The sequence below is a fragment of the Cyprinus carpio genome, chromosome A4, assembly GCF_018340385.1.
Source record: "Cyprinus carpio isolate SPL01 chromosome A4, ASM1834038v1, whole genome shotgun sequence".
Taxonomy (NCBI): Eukaryota; Metazoa; Chordata; class Actinopteri; order Cypriniformes; family Cyprinidae; genus Cyprinus; species Cyprinus carpio.
The window spans coordinates 8,460,370-8,479,480 of NC_056575.1; the positions used below are offsets into that span (position 1 = coordinate 8,460,370).

Below are 19,111 nucleotides of genomic sequence, written 5' to 3' on the forward strand. Positions count from 1 at the left end.
TGCCATCATTTCCCAGATGGTCAACAAAAATACTGACAAAACTTTTGATTATCAACAACATTGCACAAGCCGAGAAACTGTCATTGAGATGAGTGGGAACGTTAAAGGATCTCTTTCGCCAGGTATTACAGACCTCCTAGATCCAGACTAAGGTTGTTTCAAGCATAAAATCAGTGTAGTGAGCCAAAGATAAGAAGCAGTTTCCTAGTTAAAACAGCAAGACACCAAACAAAGTCATTTCAGCTGGACACGTCTGTCTGGCATCCACTGGCATCTCATTGAGAAGTCTTACAGCTTCATCATCTCTCTCTTGCTTTTTCCCTTCTGAGATGGAAATATCCTCACTGTGCCGGAGCTTGTGGCTGGTGTTTGGAGGCATGAGCATCAGAGGTTGGCGTCTTATCAGCTCAATGCACGCAGTCGAGGGACAGTCTGGAACGCCCAAGGTCACCGCTGCCTTACATCTCAGAAAGAACAGAAAACTGCGTTTTGGATGCTTCTTTTCTTTTATTGATAGTGCCACCATTGCTAGGGGAATGCATTTTAAGTTTCCGCTGAAAATTCAACCTAATACCTACTGGTACTGCTTGTTTATGAAGGTAAAGGTGTTGCAAGATGAGGGCTGAATGTATATATTTATATATATTTGTGTACTATCAGCAGCTAGCATTCCATACACATAACTTTAATAATAATCTAATATATCATAACTACAATTTATTTAACAAATAAAAGTGTGTAAGTAATGACTAAAACAGCCACAATAGCATCACTGGCAATCTCCATCAGAAATCTTGTTCCATTGCCTTATATAAACACTTATGCATGATGTCACTTATGGGTGGGGTCAAAAGATCAGGCCCTGCCCACAAGCATAATATATTGAGTCTTGTCTTATTGTGAGGAATTCAGAGCTGTTCGGCTACAGGGTTGAGGGACGTTTTGGCACACAGCTCTTGTCGTGGGATGCTAGTAGGTTTTCACACCCGCGCAGCTGTTCACAAATCTTTCGCACCGGTGTCAGTGTCTCTCACCTCTGTTTTGACATATGACATTTTGACATGAATGTGTTTTTGACACATTTAGCCAATCAAGTGACTCAGTGCCCAAGGCAAATGTGGCTGGATAAGGCACAGGCAAGTTAAAATAATACAAATATGAGGAATAAGAGGTACAGATGGGTATTTAAAGGAAATTAAACAAGCAAATTTTAAGGAATATTGTGAATATAATCGTGTCTGTGGCATGTTGCAGAATAACAAAATGTGACCCTGGAACACAAAACCTTAAGTCACTGTGGTATATTTTTAGCAATAGCCAAAAATACATTATTATAGGTTTCTTCTTTTATGCCAAAAATCATTAGGATATTAAGTAAAGATCATGTTCCATGAAGATATTTCGTAAATATATCAAAACTTAATTTTTGATTAGTAATATGCATTGCTAGAACTTCCTTTGGACAACTTTAAATGCGATTTTCTCCATATCTAAATATTTTTGCAAACATTTTGAAAAAATGACACTTAAGGCTTGTTTTTGTGGCCCAGGGTCAAATAATTTTAACCTATCCAACAGTTTGTTAAAATTAGGACTATTGCCAACTACTTTATTTTATGATACAATAGTTATTCTGAACCAATAAAAATCATCATTCAGTACAGTGCAATGCATCACAATATGAAAATTACAGTAGATCAGAATTGAAACTGTCAGGAAAAGAGTGTGAATCTGTTTTTACTTCTCTTTTATCCAGTAATGTCCAGCAACTATTAAAATAATGTTTTCTAATTGAAATAAATCTGAAATAAAATATTTAAAAAAATCAATGAAAAAGTAACACTGAAATGAAAATTAGAAATTATATTGGCCCATAATAATACTAAGTATACACCTTTTAAATGATCTGCTTCTTAACTGTAGGAAATTATATACCTGAACAAACGATTAGAAATATTGATACAAGGGAGTGAAGTATCAATGCAGTCTTGTAAGAAATAGAATCACAATACATCAATATGCAATTGTATTGGCACATCTCTAGTAAAAGCAAAGCCATTGTTCACTTTGTCCTGTACTGACACAATGGAAGTCTATGGGTGCAACAATTGTTGTACCTATTTGAGTAAATGTGTTTTCCCCCCGTATAACCAAGATAAGTGTCAAAATTATTTTGTCAACATATTCCCTCCAGACCATTAAATAAAACTTTTCCAATACACCCTACATAAAATTATATTTGCATTTAATAATGTTTATTAGCACTTGTAATTTATCATCAAATATGTGGGAGTCAGATACAGCACCACAACAGATCAAAACCACTAACTCATGCAGTCTGCCAATTTTTGTATATATCTAGAGATGAATTCCTTGACTTTGTTCACATTAATCGCTTATAAAACTTAAGACGTAATTACTTTCTCTGTCTCCGTCTCTCTCTCTCTCTCTCTTTCATGACCTGAATCCATTTGCAAAGCCTAGTCTGCTAATAAAATAGCATCAAAGACCTCAGTGGACACTCAGGTTTGACTAAAGGTGTAGTTGACTAAATCAAGTGGTCATCGGAGACGGTTCAGAATAAGAGTTGAGAGGTGAGAGAGGTGACAAGGAGGTTCCTATGTAAGTGCTAATATGTTAATGAAACAGCCGTTATTTTGTCAGGAAAATTTGCATGGATTTTAGTGATTTTAGTGCAAGCAAAACAAGAATGAATAAAAAAGTAAAACAAAACAAAGCAAAACAAATATCCCCATGAACTGTTGTTGTATGGATTGCACTGCATAATGATTCTACCACAAACATTTTAGGTTTTGTTCTGCAGGGGGAAATGACAGGAGTGTGACTAAATAAAGAGTTCTAATTTTTGGGTGAACTAATCTTTTAAGTCTCCCGAGCTATGAAAGAGCAGATTGGGCGCAAACAAATACAGGTTCAATTGACTTTCAGTTTTCATTTTAAAAGATCACAAGAAAAGGAGTCGAGCCACCTGACAGCTGTGAATGCATGAAACCATACGCCTCTCAACCAGATTCCCTCGATTGGTCAACAGCCACACAGAAAACAAGGCGCCAAGCTAATTCATGCAAGAGTTTGAATGGAAAAGCCTCCCTGTATCCGCCTGCCCTCCCTCCCATCTCGCTCCTGTGGGCTTTGGCCATCCTGCTCCAAAACTGTGCTGTGATGTGTATGGAGCCAGACTGCACTATAGAGGACACTGACTGAGAGAAGAGGTGACAGTTTAGCACATAGACAGGAGAGGGACAAAGCCATCCAAACACACCACAGGGCTTAACGTCCTTTGGGTTTTTAGCTTTTATGATATGAGTGTGTGCATGTTCATCTGCCCTTTGCCTGAATGACACAAAGCCAATTTAGTTTCAAAGCATTGTGTTGTTTGTACCTAGAAATTGTTTTTGCGTGAGCTCGGTGAGCTTTCTGCATTGGCAGCTTGACACATTGTGTTAAGTCACACTGTGCGTTTGAATATCTCAGACATCTTAACCTAACAATTACTCTGAATTGATTAGTAAACAGATGCTGTTGCTCAAATCAGTTGCTTCAGATTTGCACATTCAGATGCTGCAGAGCTTCAGTGCACACAAGACTAGATTTGCGAGCTAAACAAGCTTTTAGCATGAAGTCCTGAAAATGCCTACAACAGGATTTAAATCTAAGCATGATGTTTAACCCCATTCATATCCATGTAGGCAAAGAAACACCACAGATGGTGAATACAGAGTCTACTGTCCTACATCATGACTTTAAAACACGGATCAGACTAGATGACCTGTAAAAGCTTAACGTATATTTCTCTCACTTTGGATCTGGCCTCTTTTAAAAGGTTTAACCCTCTGTTGCATTTGTGTGTGTGTTATTCTTTTGTTATTTTATTTTTGTTCACCTTTAACTTTTAAGCAGTCAAGTTCAGTCACAATTTTGCTTGCTTCATTATAAAAATGCATCTTATATCAGGATTTTGAATGGCACCCTTGCGTACTTTAAAAATAGAATTGTCAAAACGGTCACTGATGTCGCCCAAAAAAAAAAAAAAAAGTGATGATGATTGTTACATAAAGCTTCATTGTGCACTATAGAGTTACATTTATTTGATCAATTTTTAGCCCTAGAAGCAGTGCAGATATTAGCAATCTCTCTGTCGCCAGAATCTTCTTCCTCCCATAATTTCTTTTGGCTTAGCCTGATGCTCAGTATGCAAATCCACTGCCGTGTGTGAGTGCTCACGCGTCCGTCCAGTTGACAGCAGCATGCAAATGCGTCATCCCATAATCCCAACATGAAACAAGGAGGACACAGCTCCCTCACCCATCCTCATGGGAGACAAACGGGAATGAGTGGCAGTAAAGAGGAGGAGAGGTGACTGACCAGGATGCATTTGCCTTTAAGCCCCTAGCAGCAAACACGTTCGCCGTTACGAGCTCATCACAGCACGTAGCCTTGCTCACGCAGCAGAGCTTTCATATCTGAGTAAACAATGGTAAACGGCTGTCACATCAAATAACTGCATTTCCCTGTTCTGTCCCCTGTTGTTGATTTTGTGATGACTGTGTGGAAAAAGCACACGAGGGACAGATGCGGTGATTGACAGCTGACATAGGCTTCGGTTCCACTCAGCATTTTTCATAGCTGTGCCATTCTGCTGTCAGACTCACCCATGACAGGGTTTGGATGATTAAGCAATACCATTCCAGCAAGAGTGCTGTTATACTGAATACCAGCATGGCTGCAGTTCAACCATATAGGTAAAATTAAAGATGAACATTTAATGAAAACTAAAACTGAAAATGTAGTTGTCAACCAAAGTAAATATAACTTAATTACATAATTTAAAAACATAATTGGGAATAACTGAAACTAAAATGAAATGCATTATAATGCTGTTTTTATAGTACAAAAAAAAATAAATAAATAAAACACCTGAAATAATATTAAATTGGTCAGAAATTAATTCTAGTTTTAGATATATGGTATATTAACTAGAAATCATAAAAACTCACCTGAATTAAAAATTAAAATGCTACTAAAAAGACAAACTATAATTACAAATTTGTAATTTATACCAGACTAAAAGGAAAAAACTAAAACTAGAAAATTTGAAAAGAGAAAACACACTAAAAACTAACTAAAACTAATAGTGAACAAAAAAACCTAAATAAAATTTAAATAAATAATAATAATAATGCCAGGCCAGTTTCTTCATATTTTTATGGTAAAAACTATACTATTTAAATATTTCCAAATAAGATATTTAAGACCCATTTTCCTACTAATTGTAAAACTAAAATTGGATTAACCTGATTTAAAAACTTTTTCAATGGTATCAACTGAATAAAACAATTTTCTCAAAGGAGTAATTTGTGACAAAGAATGCTGACGTGTGCATATGATTAAAAAAATTCAGAACTATAATAATGCTGATTGACAGTGTGAATTAAGTTAATTCATATATGTTCAGACTATCAGTGAAAATCATTCCAAAAGAAGCCAAGCAACACAGAGACTGAAAGCTGGTCTGAAACAGATTACTGTATGTACAGTACTCCAGTGCTTTATCATTCTGCTCCAGCTCCAATTTTACATTTTATCATGAGAAACCTGCTGTGAATGGTTCAGGAAAGAGAGAAAAATTACAGATTTGAAAAAACCTGCACTTGGCAAAACTTCTGACTTTTGGTCTAAAACAGAAAGAATAATAATAATAAAAAAGTCTTAATGCAGTTGCACTCTTGAAACCAACACTAACTGTAGTGTAATTAAAAATAGAGTATGTTTGTGCATTGGACTGTGAGCGTCAAAAATCATGCTGTATGACAGGAGTAAAAAGTTGATGCTCCAGATGTTGCTTTTAAACCAGTCGTGCATGATTTATGAAGCGACATAGGTAATCAAATTGAAATTCAAGCTAAGTCAGTGTATAAGAAAACCACAACGCGTCTTTAGAGTTATTCAAAGCACTGCCGCAAAAGTGCTGAGTTACACGACTCTCCTCATGTTTGATGCCTGTCAGCACCCGTGATGCTTCCTTGCCCTTCATGCGGCGTCACACAAATCGACATTTTATTGATGTAATGCACAGGACTGCGGCGCAGCCTGAACGATAGGCTGTCATCGAGCTCCCGCCATCAGCACTGCTACAGACAAGAGCGACTCCATAAAACTGCTCAACCTTGACATTTCATTAAAAAACATTTGTATTTTTTCATCTCTGCTAGTCTCGCTTTCAATACTCTATTCTCTGCGAATGGAAATTGGCGGGAGTTATTCACAAGGCTAGTTTTAACAGACGACTCATCTAATCATACATTCATGTCTTTTTATCTGCCAACTTTCTTTTTAAGCAGCATTAAGTCCTGTGGTCAGGAAGGACGTTAAGTCCAGACAGAATTTTTACACCTACTCATTCCAGCGGTGACTGTATATGCACGCTTTATGATGGCTTTAGATAGATCATTTTACAGCGCTCCCAGAACGGCTTGTTTGTGGTTGTTCAATTTAACCTTCTGGTCTGTAAGATTTGACCCCTGATTTATCAAAGTACACCACCAGCATGCATAAATTTTGATGCCGCTTTCTTCTCTGAAATGAGCAGATCTTATTTGCTGATATCATCTTTATCTCTGAGCCAAAAAGAGAAGATTATAAAGCATACTGTAGCATAAAGTTAACTAACCTTATTTTCTAGTCTGGAAATTGATTCAAAACTATGCTTTTTGCCATTCACATTGATTCATTGGGCAAAGTGATTTACAATGCAATTCAATACTTTTTAGTATGTGCTAAAAAAACAAAACATACTAAGCTTCAGTGTGATTCTATGGAAGCTCGATTCTGCCGCGGAATAAAAGTATAAAAAAGGTAAATGTGATTTTCCCCCCTCACAATTCTGACTTTTTTCTTGCATTTGCAGGTTTATCTCACAATTCTGACTTTTTTCTCTGAATTTCGAGTTTACCTCTCACAATTTCTGCCACAGAATAAAAATTAAAAAAATCTTGAGAACTCTTAATTTATATCTCGCAATTCTGAGGAAAAAATAATATTGCAAAAAAAGTTGCAATTGTCCTTTTTATTTTGGCAGCCATATTTGTAACATTACTGAGTAGCTATTATCTTAACAATTTAATCATACATTCTCAAGCTGGTGCATCTAAACGCCAGTTGGCTCCTCTAACTGTAAGACAGGACTATAGATGGCATATTAAGAATAACAGATTCTCAGTTCTTCAGACTTAGTCTCTGGCGCTGGAAACACTGAGCTAAAGCATCACGTAAAGCCGCAGGAAGCATTAGCGTATCATTAAATGTAGAATTTGCCCTCAGCTGGAATTGATAATGTCATAATGGTGCACTACCAATGGTTCTGATGCATTTCTACTTCAGGAAATACACACATTATTAAAAACACATGAAAACCCCTTAACATAAAATATGATGCCTGCTACGTGAAAACTTCAGTCAGAACCATACAAAAAGTATTGATATCTGTTTCTGAATTCAACATTTGACTTCAGTGTCAACAATGTGAACAGGACATCTTATTTGCAGTATCTGACACCAAAATACACATGGACGAGCCATCGTCAACAAGGTCATGTTGACTTCCGCTCAGCACGGCAATGCTGCTGATGGCCAGTCGATAGCGTCACGTCAGGGCAGTGCTTGACTGAAGTGCCAGCTGTCTGTCACTCAACAATTCCCTCAGTGGGTCACTAAGTGAGCTCTCATTGACATTGCCATGTCCAGCTGTAACCTCCCTCTACCTATAGCCTCAGTCCATCTCCTATCACTGACACTATCGCTATACACAGACGGATTGGCAGATCCCACAGGATTGACAGTGACTCTGAACACTGGGGAGCACAAAGACAACGTCAATCAGCTCTTTGTAAGTGCACTTTTTCACAAACAAGCCATCCTGTTGAGCTTTAAATAAAAAGTTTTAGGGGATAATTAAAAAAATAAAATACAATTTAATTTAATGAATTTAAGGGGTAAGGCCAAATTTAAAAAGTAACAATACTGTATACTGTACACTGAGAATAGTTAGAGTAGAATACATTTTTACTCATAAATTTGTAGTAAAGTTTACAAATAATTACTGCATATACTGCATATTTTAAGTGCACATTCTGCAGAAATAGCACATATGTTAGCATGCTATTCCCAACATAGCCCAAGACCTGTAAGTCCTGCCAACTACATGCAGTGTTACATCACACAGTAACACACATGCTTCCCTTGAGCATACAGGTATGATGTTCATCCAGCTTCTCCCAGCCCGTCTTCTGTAATCTAATTGTAGTTTGCAATTGTTTTCTCCCCAGTGGCAGGTGACACGGGGTAATGAAATTAAGCTCTATTACCTTCAGGGCCATTCCACACAGAGAGAGGAAAAAAAGAGAAACACAGACAAAAAAGCCAGGAGAGAAAAACGACCACATGCTGCACTAAAACATGGGGACTCATTTAAATGAAGAACATGACATGCTTTTACATACTTTAAGAATCAGTTTGACCAATTTGATTAAACAAAATACAACCACTTTTGAGAATAACACAAGAGAGAAGAGGTACAGAGAAAAAAAAAGCCACAAAGATTGTGGCTGATGATAAAACTTGACTACTTTTTTGTAAAAGTGAACCTAAGCAACAGTGTCTTGGTGTCATTCTGTGCAGCTATTGCCAAAATAATAGTTTTGGCTGTCTCTAATAAGCCACTGAAGGAGAAAAGAAAATAAAAGATGGTGCTTTGGCTTAGCAGCATGCACAGATCATTAAGCCAGGGTGCTTATGTGAGAATTGCAGGTTCGATTCTGCATTATATCCTAATCAGTTTCAGTATTTTCTCTTTCACTAAATGATTCTCTAAACGAATAAATGGTGCCACAATCCACTCTGACTCACATCTCAATGTTCTCATTCTAGTAAACAAATGGCAACTGTCAAAGCAGTGCAAATAAAGCTGATGCGCATTATTCCTCAAGCAATATCCCCACTATCATTTCATTTGTTCCTCAGCATTCAAATTTGCATGTGCTCCCTGTAACACATATCATTTCCAGACAAAGGCCTTCCTTTAACAATGATGCAACTCTGAAGCACCCTCTTAAAAAGGTCAGAGATGAGAAGAGGCTTGTGTTTCCCACTCTGATTCGATTGCCTGTAAACAATGTTGCTGTATGACTCAAGACATGTTTGACATCATCTGAATGGGATGCCGACAAGGGCTTTCGGAGCCTAGACTGGCTAAGACAAAACACAGATTCAGTTAAGCATATTTGTGTTCAGCCTTTGTCACACAAGATGCTATAGATGGTTGGCATGCAAATCAGTTTCTTCTGAGCAGGTGCGGCCATTAGTTTCCTGTCAGGAGAGAGCACATGGCCGTTTTCTACTCGACCTCCTGTTCATAAGATGGACCTTCATTTACTATCATTCAGTTAGCATATGTTTATAAGACTCCAGGTTTGTACATACAGGACTACAAGGCTTCGAGTGCTGAATATTCCTAACTTAATTATGTCACAGTTTGATTCCCAATTTGATTACGGTGTCATCCACCATAAACCGTCCTGCATCCATCATGTTTCCCATTAGCTTTCGATGGTACGGCCATTATGTGGTGAGATCATGCGGTTAGTCTATATTTACTTGTGTTAGAGGGATTATAAAGTTAAAGTCAAGGAGGCTATGGATTTATCACAGGATGTTTACAGATCATTCAGGGAATTGTGTGCAAACTTGAAGAATATTGCTACTAACTGAGCTCACATTGGGAAAGGAGGGGTGGGGGGAGAAAGAAACTTAATTTTCAAGTTGATCCCAAGTGGAATATTTGAGTTAAAAAAAATAACTCATCATATTTGAATCCTAAATTAAGGCTTAAAATTGAAATTAAATCATAATTTACTTACTTTATATGCTGCCTTAGTCTTTGTGTGTACAATTCATCAATTCATAGTAGTACAAAGAGACAAAAAAAATGTTTGTTTTAAAGATCTTTCATCAGCCCTGAAATAATTCCTGGCTTGATTCTGATATGAAATTTTTCACAACTTAATTTGCCAATACTCTGTTATTCAAAGCCATTTCGCTCAAATCATGTCACATTGTGGAAATGAATGGGTTGAGTAAGCCATTTCATGATGACTATAAAAGGTATTTTGGTGATTTAAAGGGGTGCACCCAAAAAATTGTCATTATTGTCTCTTTCCAAACAAAATTACATTCTTTCCATGGAACTCAAAGGAAAATATTTGGAAAACATGTCTCAGGCTGCATCAAAATTTACATATTTCCTTGGTAATAGTGTATGTGAACAGTAGTAAGTCCTAATTCACAGTATTCATAAAACAGTAGGCAAAAAGTCCCCGGACGATCTACTATTTACAGTGAGATTCACATCTAATGGACACATCACTATACCCATAAGGCCATGGGAGAGGATTTGTGTATGGTAGTGATGCAACACAACTGACACTGGAAGGTCACATGACAGTGACAACATGGCCAATGTAATACGTCTGGATTCATACTATATAAAACATTATTTATTTATTTATTTATTTATTTATTTATTTTTTTGAGAAAGAGGTTTTGAATTACTTCAAAAGAAGTACAGACAGTGTTTGATTTTGGCCTCTGTGTTTTTTTTATTTGGTCCATACAATGAAATCAATGGGTTCCAATGTTTGGATCCTGGCATTCTTTAAAATATCTTCCATTGCGTTCCACAACAGAAAAAAAGTCAGGAATTCTGAGAAATCAAGCTTCAGTACAGTCTATATATTTCCCCCTCTTTGATTAAAAAGTATCTAATTGGCGAAGATCCGGTGCCACACATAATTACACACCCTTCCCTTTAGAGACTTTGAAAGCACACATTTGCTTGCAGTACAGCATTTACGGTCTGCTTTCTCATTCAGTGCTTGAGAGCGAGGGGAACAAAGATCTGGCAGAACCTGACACATCTGGAAGCCCAGCAGGTTACGAAACACAGAGATACAAAAACGACAAGAATATCAAACAAAAGGAGAGGGTCAACTACAGAGACTTCTCCTGGCCTGTTTCCAGAAGAGCTAGTGTCTAGTGTTCTGCGCTCTTGTACTCTCGTTGACGTGCTTTTCTAGTTAATATACATTTTGAATGATGCTGACAGTCTGGTTTAGCATCAGTCTGCAGATTGCATAAGAACCTTTAAGAAACCCTTCCACAATCTCCAGACAATCAAGCATTTTTTCACACCTGCTAGGTAGATAAATATTTCAGAAAACGCACAATGAAAAAGTTACCTCTCAGTATGCGAAACGGAGAACCGCTGTTGCAAAGCTGCAACACATGTTTAAAGCAATTAAAATATGAATTCATTTTTTAGTAAATATTCATACAGCAGAGCCTGTTTAGTAAAATAATTAAATAAATAGTTTACTAAAGTCAAACCATACTTCTATACTGTACTTTTTACAGAATGAAGTTGTGCAACACTCATGAAAAACTGCATAAACATTATTTTTATAACCACTAGCACCCTAAAAATTCAATACTTTGCTCTCTGAGTCATAACATGTTTGTATCAACAAGAGAGTTCAAAGCTGCCATTCAGGTAGCAAACAGCGTTTTATAATTTGCACCTAACTGATAAAGGTTCCCGACTTTGTGTAAAGCGCTTTCTCTCAATAGATGAAGTCACTGACGACCACAAAGCTAAAATGTTGCATGGACATATATAGCAATTTATATGACTATACCTGAGCACTTATGGTTTCAGAATGCATGCTGTTGCCTACATGCGCACTGACACTACCCCATTTCTACAACAACAAAGTCTATATTATGTAACAAAGATTATATGGGCTCCGATGTAAGAAACTAAAATAAGGCTGTACCCAAGTAAGCTTTCCATGAGATATGTGTTGAAGTGTTTGTAGTCTGACTCAATGTTTAAATAACACTCGTTTTTTACACCACAATGTATTTTATAGTATGACTTGGCTAACTTCTCTTTAAACTCTTTTTAAAGGAGCAATTTATAACATAACCTTGCTTGTTTCACACCAACTGTTCCAATGCTGTGAAGGCTCTGCTCAATTTTATTGAGGCAATATTGCAGTAAATCATATATAAAAGGTCATAACTGAGCTCTTTCAAAGGACAGCAAAGTAACAGTTCCAAGACAACTTATAAGGGAGATAAATACAACCAAACATGAAAGTTCAGATGGCACAGATCTATCAAACACTCTGTGAAAAGTTTTATGAGACAGAAATAGTACTTCTTTGGTCATTTCCACCTCAGAGTAAAAAAAAAAAAAAAAAAAAGTGATTTATAAAGTCACACCGAGATATAAAGCTGCCATAGTCAGAAATAAAGTTGCAATTACTAGTCACATTGTGAAAAAGTCAGAATTACCTAAACAATTGTTTAACTGCAAGAGTCACAGTGTAAGATTAAGTTACAGGTACAAGAAACAAAGTTGCAAATTCTAGAAAGCCACATTGTGAGATGCAGTCACAATTACCCCCAAAATTTGTTCAGCTGCAAGAGTCACAGTGTAAGATGTAGTCACACTTACAAGAAACAAAATTTGCAAATAAAATAAATAGTTGCATTGTGAAAAAGTTGCAAATACTAGAAATTCATATTGCGAATGTAAAGTTGCAATTTCCCCAACAAATCGTTTAATTGTAAAAGTCACAGTGTAAGATTAAGTCACTGTTACAAGGAACAAGTTGCAACTACAAGAAATAGAAAAAAGTTGCATTGTGAAAAATTAAGTTGCAAATACCAGAAAATCACATTATGAGATATTAAGTCCCCAAAACAGCTGCAATTGCGAGAAAGTCACATTATGAGATTAAGGGCCCTATTTTAACGGTCTAAGCGTATGGTCTAAAGTGCACGGTGCAATTGCGCTTAGGGCATGTCCTAATCATCAATAATAATCTTTTACATTTTAATCCTTTAATTTTTAAAAATGTTTGCGTGCTGCTTCACATCCCTGAGTGTGTAATAAGCGAAGTGTACAATAAGCAAAGTGTATGTGCGTTATGCACCCGTCTAGAAGCGCATATTAATGTGCTCTTTAAATAACAAAAAAATAATAATATTGCGCCAGACTTTAGACCAGGTTTTTGTTGGTCAATGGCACGGTCTATTTCAGTTGCCTCAAAATAGCAATGTGCCTGAACTCACCTCATTTTCAGACCAGCACACCCATGGGTGCAAATGCATTTTCTATTTAAACAACATGGTGCAGGACGTGAAAATTACAACTGCGCAGCGCTGAAACGAACAAAAAACACTTGCGTTGCGCCTGGCGTCGTATTGCGCCAAAATAGGTCCCTAAGTCACAGTTACGAAAAACAAATTTGCAACTACAGGGAAAAAAGTTGCATTGTGAGAAATAAAGGTGCAAATATTAGAAGGTCACACTGTGTGATATAAAGTCACAATTACCTAAATGAATTGCAACTGTGAGAAATGAAGTCACATTGTAAGATAAAGTCACAGTTATGAGAAGCAAAGTTGCAACTGCAAGAAATAGTTGCACTGTGATGAAGCTACACATACAAGATAGTCACATTGTTACATTTTGAAGTCGCAATTAATGAAAACAGATGCAATTGTGAAAAATTAAGTCACATTGTGAGAAACAAAACTGCAAATACAGGAAATATAATGTTTCAAATACAACAAACAGTCACAAAGTCAAAGAATAGGTTGCAATTGCTAGAAATAGACATACACTGTATATAAAGATATAACGTTGCAAATTGAGGAAATTTGAGAAAAATCACAAAAGACAAGTGTGAAAAGCAAACATCATAATTTTTCATAGATGAGGAAACCGGCTTCCATACGCTCATGAAACCTGCCACTTTCAATTTAAATAATAACAAACAAGCATCTGCTGAATATCCTGTCAGAGATGTGGGAATGATGAATTGCTGTTTCATAAATATCTGACATTTTCTTTTTGATATGACTGATGAAAATAAAAAGCTTTTAACACCTCATCTCTATTAGAAAGAAGTAAAAGCTCTCTTACAGCATGCTCATCTAGTGCCGTGTCTGCCCTGGAGGTGAACTCTGTGACCCTTTCACAGTTTGCTGGCATAAGCCACCGTGCCTGGCGTTTTGGGCCTGCCACCTCTCCTATACTGTGAGAATTCAACTGTGAGATTAAAAAGAGCTAACGAACACAAATGTTGTGACCTACCCTCTAGCTAACACAGATTCAACCCTGTCCCACACTCAGCATGTAGCTGCACACTCAAACACTCACAGCAGGGCAAGTGCAGGGCATTATTGCAGGATTTATAAAGTTTTTGAACTTTGTATATGCAGTTATATTCATTTTCTATTCCAGTTTTGAATACTGCTACAACAAACTACCAGTCAAATGCTAGATTGTCAAAAGAATACACAAGAACTCATTTAAAAGTTAAAAGCATCCCATGGATCATCTGATGAAGCTGGTTGGAAAAAAAACAAAAGCTATGAATATGAGAAGATAACGTAATAAAATAGAACATAGTACAGTGCTTATAGAAGCACTCATTGAAATGCATCGTTTTGCGGAGCATGCCGTGCCCTTATCAGCTCTGAGTCATGTGTTTGACTTGCCTTATTTCTCACCGCCCACAGATCTGCGGAGGATGACGGCAGGATTTATGGGAATGGCGGTGGCCATCATCCTCTTCGGCTGGATCATAGGGATGCTGGGATGCTGCTGGGACCGTGGCCTCATGCAGTATGTGGCAGGTCTGCTCTTCCTCATGGGTGGTAAGTCAACTCAAAACAAACCTACATGGACAATATATAGTCTATTTACAGTATGAACACGAATGTCATAATGAGAAGTATTTTAAAAAGTTACATTAAATTGCATTTTATATATATATATATATATATATATATATATATATATACATATATACATATATATATATAAACACGTTTACTGTATATATTTATTATGTATATTTTGTATCATTTAAATCCTTTAAGTGCTACAGAATACAATTAATTTATGAAATATTCTACTGCCCATAACTTCAAACAGGACTAAGAAGTGACCTTGAAATTCAGGAAATTATAGGTATATATATGAATGAATGATATTTGGTAAAAACAACGTATTCATTTAAATTATTTTGGCACAATTTATAAAACCTAAATGTAATGTCATATGAATCTATAGCTTTTCACCTGGAAAAAAACACCTGCATGTCTTTCTCCATTAAACTTGTCCAAGTAGATTTGGAAGGTAGGATAAGAGATTTTTACGTCACAGAAAAATCATAAATGAATATATTGTTAGTTTAAGCATTAAATAATAAAAATCACATATATAAATATATAATATTATACTTACACATCCACATGTATACTATTTTATATAAATAAATATAATTAAATCATGAATTTATTAAAACTAATTTAATAAAGTGTGCGATTATATAAAATCAAACACACACAAACACTAAAGTAAGACTAGCTAAAGTAGGCTAAGTAATGTACTAACATCCTCTCTCAGCTATACTGTGTGCTGAGCTCAGTGTGGTAGTCAATTTCTATGCAAGTCACTCCATGACTGCATTAATTAATGAGCGACAGCCAGGAAGCCGACATTAAAGCAATTATGTAATATCAATTATCTCCTGATCTCTTATCTCACTTTACGCCAACCAATATCGAGGCTCTCGACAGCGAGCACCGCTTTGTTTTTTTTGAATGCACCCACAAGCTCATCACCTCACTACACAGATGCTCACACCAATCAACACAGCCTGTGGCCTCGTTACCGTGCATTTTGATATTCTGTTGACGCCCGTCGAGCAGAGGAAGCGGCTGACTTGTTTTGCGTCACTCTCTCCGCTCCCATAAGTGCGGCGGCGGCGGCACCATAGAGAGTGAAGCGGAGATGCAATTAAGATGTGCGCTGGATTAATGCGATGCCCTGCGCCTGAATAATGAGATGGCAATTAAAAAGCCAATTAAGATGCTGAATTATAAAGGCAGAAGGAGTGCTGAGGGTCAGATTATGGCAGGATGAATCCCCTCTGAATGTTCGTTCGGTCACATGGTGCGGGAAAATGAGTTTGTTAGAGCTCTTTATCAACTAACATGTTATGACAGCGTCATCTATACAGGGCTCGACTTGCAGATAAAGCTTGTAATATATTTAACAAGGCTTGAGAAAGTGGAGTTGTGAATATCCCGAGTCTGCAACTGCATGATGGAATGTCACTGCAATGTTATGTAATGACATATAACAACCTTAGCTTTTATAACACAGCCAGTGCAGCACCGCACATTAAAAATAGGCTTAAATAAATTGTAATCAATGACAGTGTATAGGCTGGAAGCTGCCTCTGCAAATTTACTTACAAATATCAGTGGATTTCTAGATGTCTCTTCAGAAATCATTCTAACAGGCTGATTTGGTGTTCACAAAACATTTCTTAATATCTGAAATTGTTCTTAGAGGAGTTAAAAAACAGAATATATTTGCAAAACTGTAGAAATATTTTGTAACACTGTAAATGTTACTGTCACGTTTAATTAGTTTAATGCATTTTTGCTGAATTGACCTATTAATTTATTAAACTAAATAAAACCTAGCCTACTTAAAGCTTTGAACAGTAGAAAGATTTATAAAACTTCTGTCTCATCAAAACCAGCTTGTGATGTTTTTGTTCTAATTTCAGTCATTTTGCATATATTTGCATGTATATGCAGTCATAGAAATTCTAAAACTATCACATTTATAATTAGGAAAGTCAATGGAGACCAAAACTAAAGTAGAATGCAGTTATACACCTATTTTAACATTGCTGAAGTGTAACACCGGTATGGTCTGTGAACTAAAATTTATCTTAAGAAACTTGGAGAAAAAATGGTCATGCTGAATAAGGCATTAATATGTGCTTAATAAGTACTAATAAACTAGCAATATGCATGCTAAAAAGCAGCTAGTAAATAGTGAGAATTGATCCATAAAGTGTTACAAAAAAAACTTCTTAATTTAAAAAAAAAAAAAGTGTCTATTTTTAACATGTAAGACCACTATTTTTTACAAGTTACAAGACAGCAGGGGTTCTCAACCCTAATCAAACACACCTGAACAAGCTCATCAAGGTCTTCAGGATCACTAGAACGCTACAGGCAGTTGTGTTTGATTAGGGTTGGAGCTAAACTCTGCAGGACAGTGGACCTCGAGGGCCAGAGTCGAGAATCCCTGCTCTACACTGATTTCCACAGAACTGAATCGCTGAATTTCTCTCAAAATCAGCAGAGTAAATGCACTAAACTTGAGGGGTACAGCAAAGCCAACTTATTCAGTTTTAGGATCAAAGCTACTGAAATATTCTGATGATTGTCTTTCTATTTTTCAGGCACATTTTGCATCATTTCCTTGTGCACCTGTGTAGCAGGCATCAACTTTGAACTGTCCCGTTACCCTCGCTACATGTACGGCCTCCCAGATGACATCAGTCACGGTTACGGATGGTCAATGTTCTGCGCCTGGGGTGGTTTGGGCCTGTCCCTCATCGCCGGCTTCTTCTGCACGCTGGCGCCCTCCATACAGCCAATCCCTCGCTCCACGTGCCCCAAATCCCGCCAAGAAAATGGCACAGTGTGTTAAGGGATGGCCTCTAAAAATCCCCGAGCCCTACGTGTGCAGCTGGACAATGGGGGACAAAACACATAAAAAAAATCATGTTCATTTAGAATCATTTCTAATCTCACCAACCAGGCCATTTTTTAACCACGTGTGTGAATCTACAATTGAGTGTCCTGATCGTTTAAATTAAAAAAAAAAACAAAAAAAAAAACAAACAAAAAACAATTAATATCAGTGGGACTTTCCATTGTCGATCCTGCACAGAAAAACGTTTGTTCTGTCAAAGTTGTGACTTTCGTGATCACAAGAAAACGGTGACGAATGAAGCAAAAAAACTGACAGCATTGCTTATTCCAATGCCGCAAGGATTGATATTGACATGTAGGCTGACGCCTAAAAACTGCCAAACCTGGAGTCTACTGTATTTGTATCTGGACGGCACCACATGCAAGTATGGAGGTCCAGTGCCAATGTTTGAAGCCCAGGAGTTCAGACGAATCAGGAGCACCAGGGCCAAGCTTCTTTCAAATGAGTGGACAACAACTTTGATGCAGTTTGGATCTGTTGTGTCTAAACTTGCTGATTTGTCGCGGACCCTGAGACTATCGCAATGCTTCTTAGGAATGTGGTTAAAGGATCCGCTCGTGCATAAATTAGGAAGATTTTGGGAATTGGAGATGCCTGCTCATGACGTTATGTTGCTATTGCTCTACAGCAAATTGTAAAGAGAAAATAATACCTATAATATTCCAGAAGAGAGAGAGAGAGAGAGAAAAAAAAAATCCTAACAGGAAAGACATTTTTTGAAGCATTTTCCATATTTAATTTCTTATTCATGTCCAAATGGTATCAGCGGACATTTCTAACATGCTCTCGATTTTATTATGTGGTTCTTTCTTTGTTTTTTAGTAATTACGGTCATCATCAGTGTGAATGAATGTCAAATTCTTTAGCTACTATCAATATAGTATGTGTGTGAGTGTTTTGCAATCTCCATCCAAAAAAAAAAAAAGGACAAAAAAGGTAACATTAAAAAACAAATCAAAAGCCTGCCTTGAGGGAAATCAGGTAGGCTTTTGTTGAACCAAGAATTACTGGAAAGGAAAGATTCCATATCCTGTTTTAGACAGCTGACCACTTTGTCCCTGTAGACACGACTGACGTAGTATGCAAAGAGACAAAGACAACTCAACATCACACTGATACTGCCTTAAGCTTGTCTGGAAGGAGGCATTTATGCCATTTGATGGTAACGCATGCTGACTTCTCTTCTGAAAGCATCTATGTGCTGACAAAAGAAATCCCCATTTGAATCCAACTTCCTGCTCTGTTTAACCATGCGTCTATTTACTTAAAGGGAACTCCCAAAACAGGATGTGGTATGTAAGTGCCTCCTGAATACATGAGACAGCAGCGGTGCACAAAAGAGGTACTTCTGTGGAATTGTGACCTCGACATGGA

The 19,111-nt window shown here is 37.0% G+C and overlaps 1 protein-coding gene across 1 annotated transcript in view; it reads left to right on the forward strand.

Annotated features, from left to right (window-relative positions):
• The window catches only part of LOC109064317 (transmembrane protein 178B), a 72,687-nt gene extending 54,270 nt beyond the window's left edge, over positions 1–18,417 (forward strand). Inside the window, exons 4-5 of the mRNA XM_042739140.1 lie at positions 14,668–14,805; positions 17,421–18,417. Of these exons, the coding sequence (XP_042595074.1) occupies positions 14,668–14,805; positions 17,421–17,671 (389 nt within the window). The 3' untranslated portion in view covers positions 17,672–18,417. The remainder of the gene's footprint in view (positions 1–14,667; positions 14,806–17,420) is intronic.
• Positions 18,418–19,111: the final 694 nt, after the last annotated feature.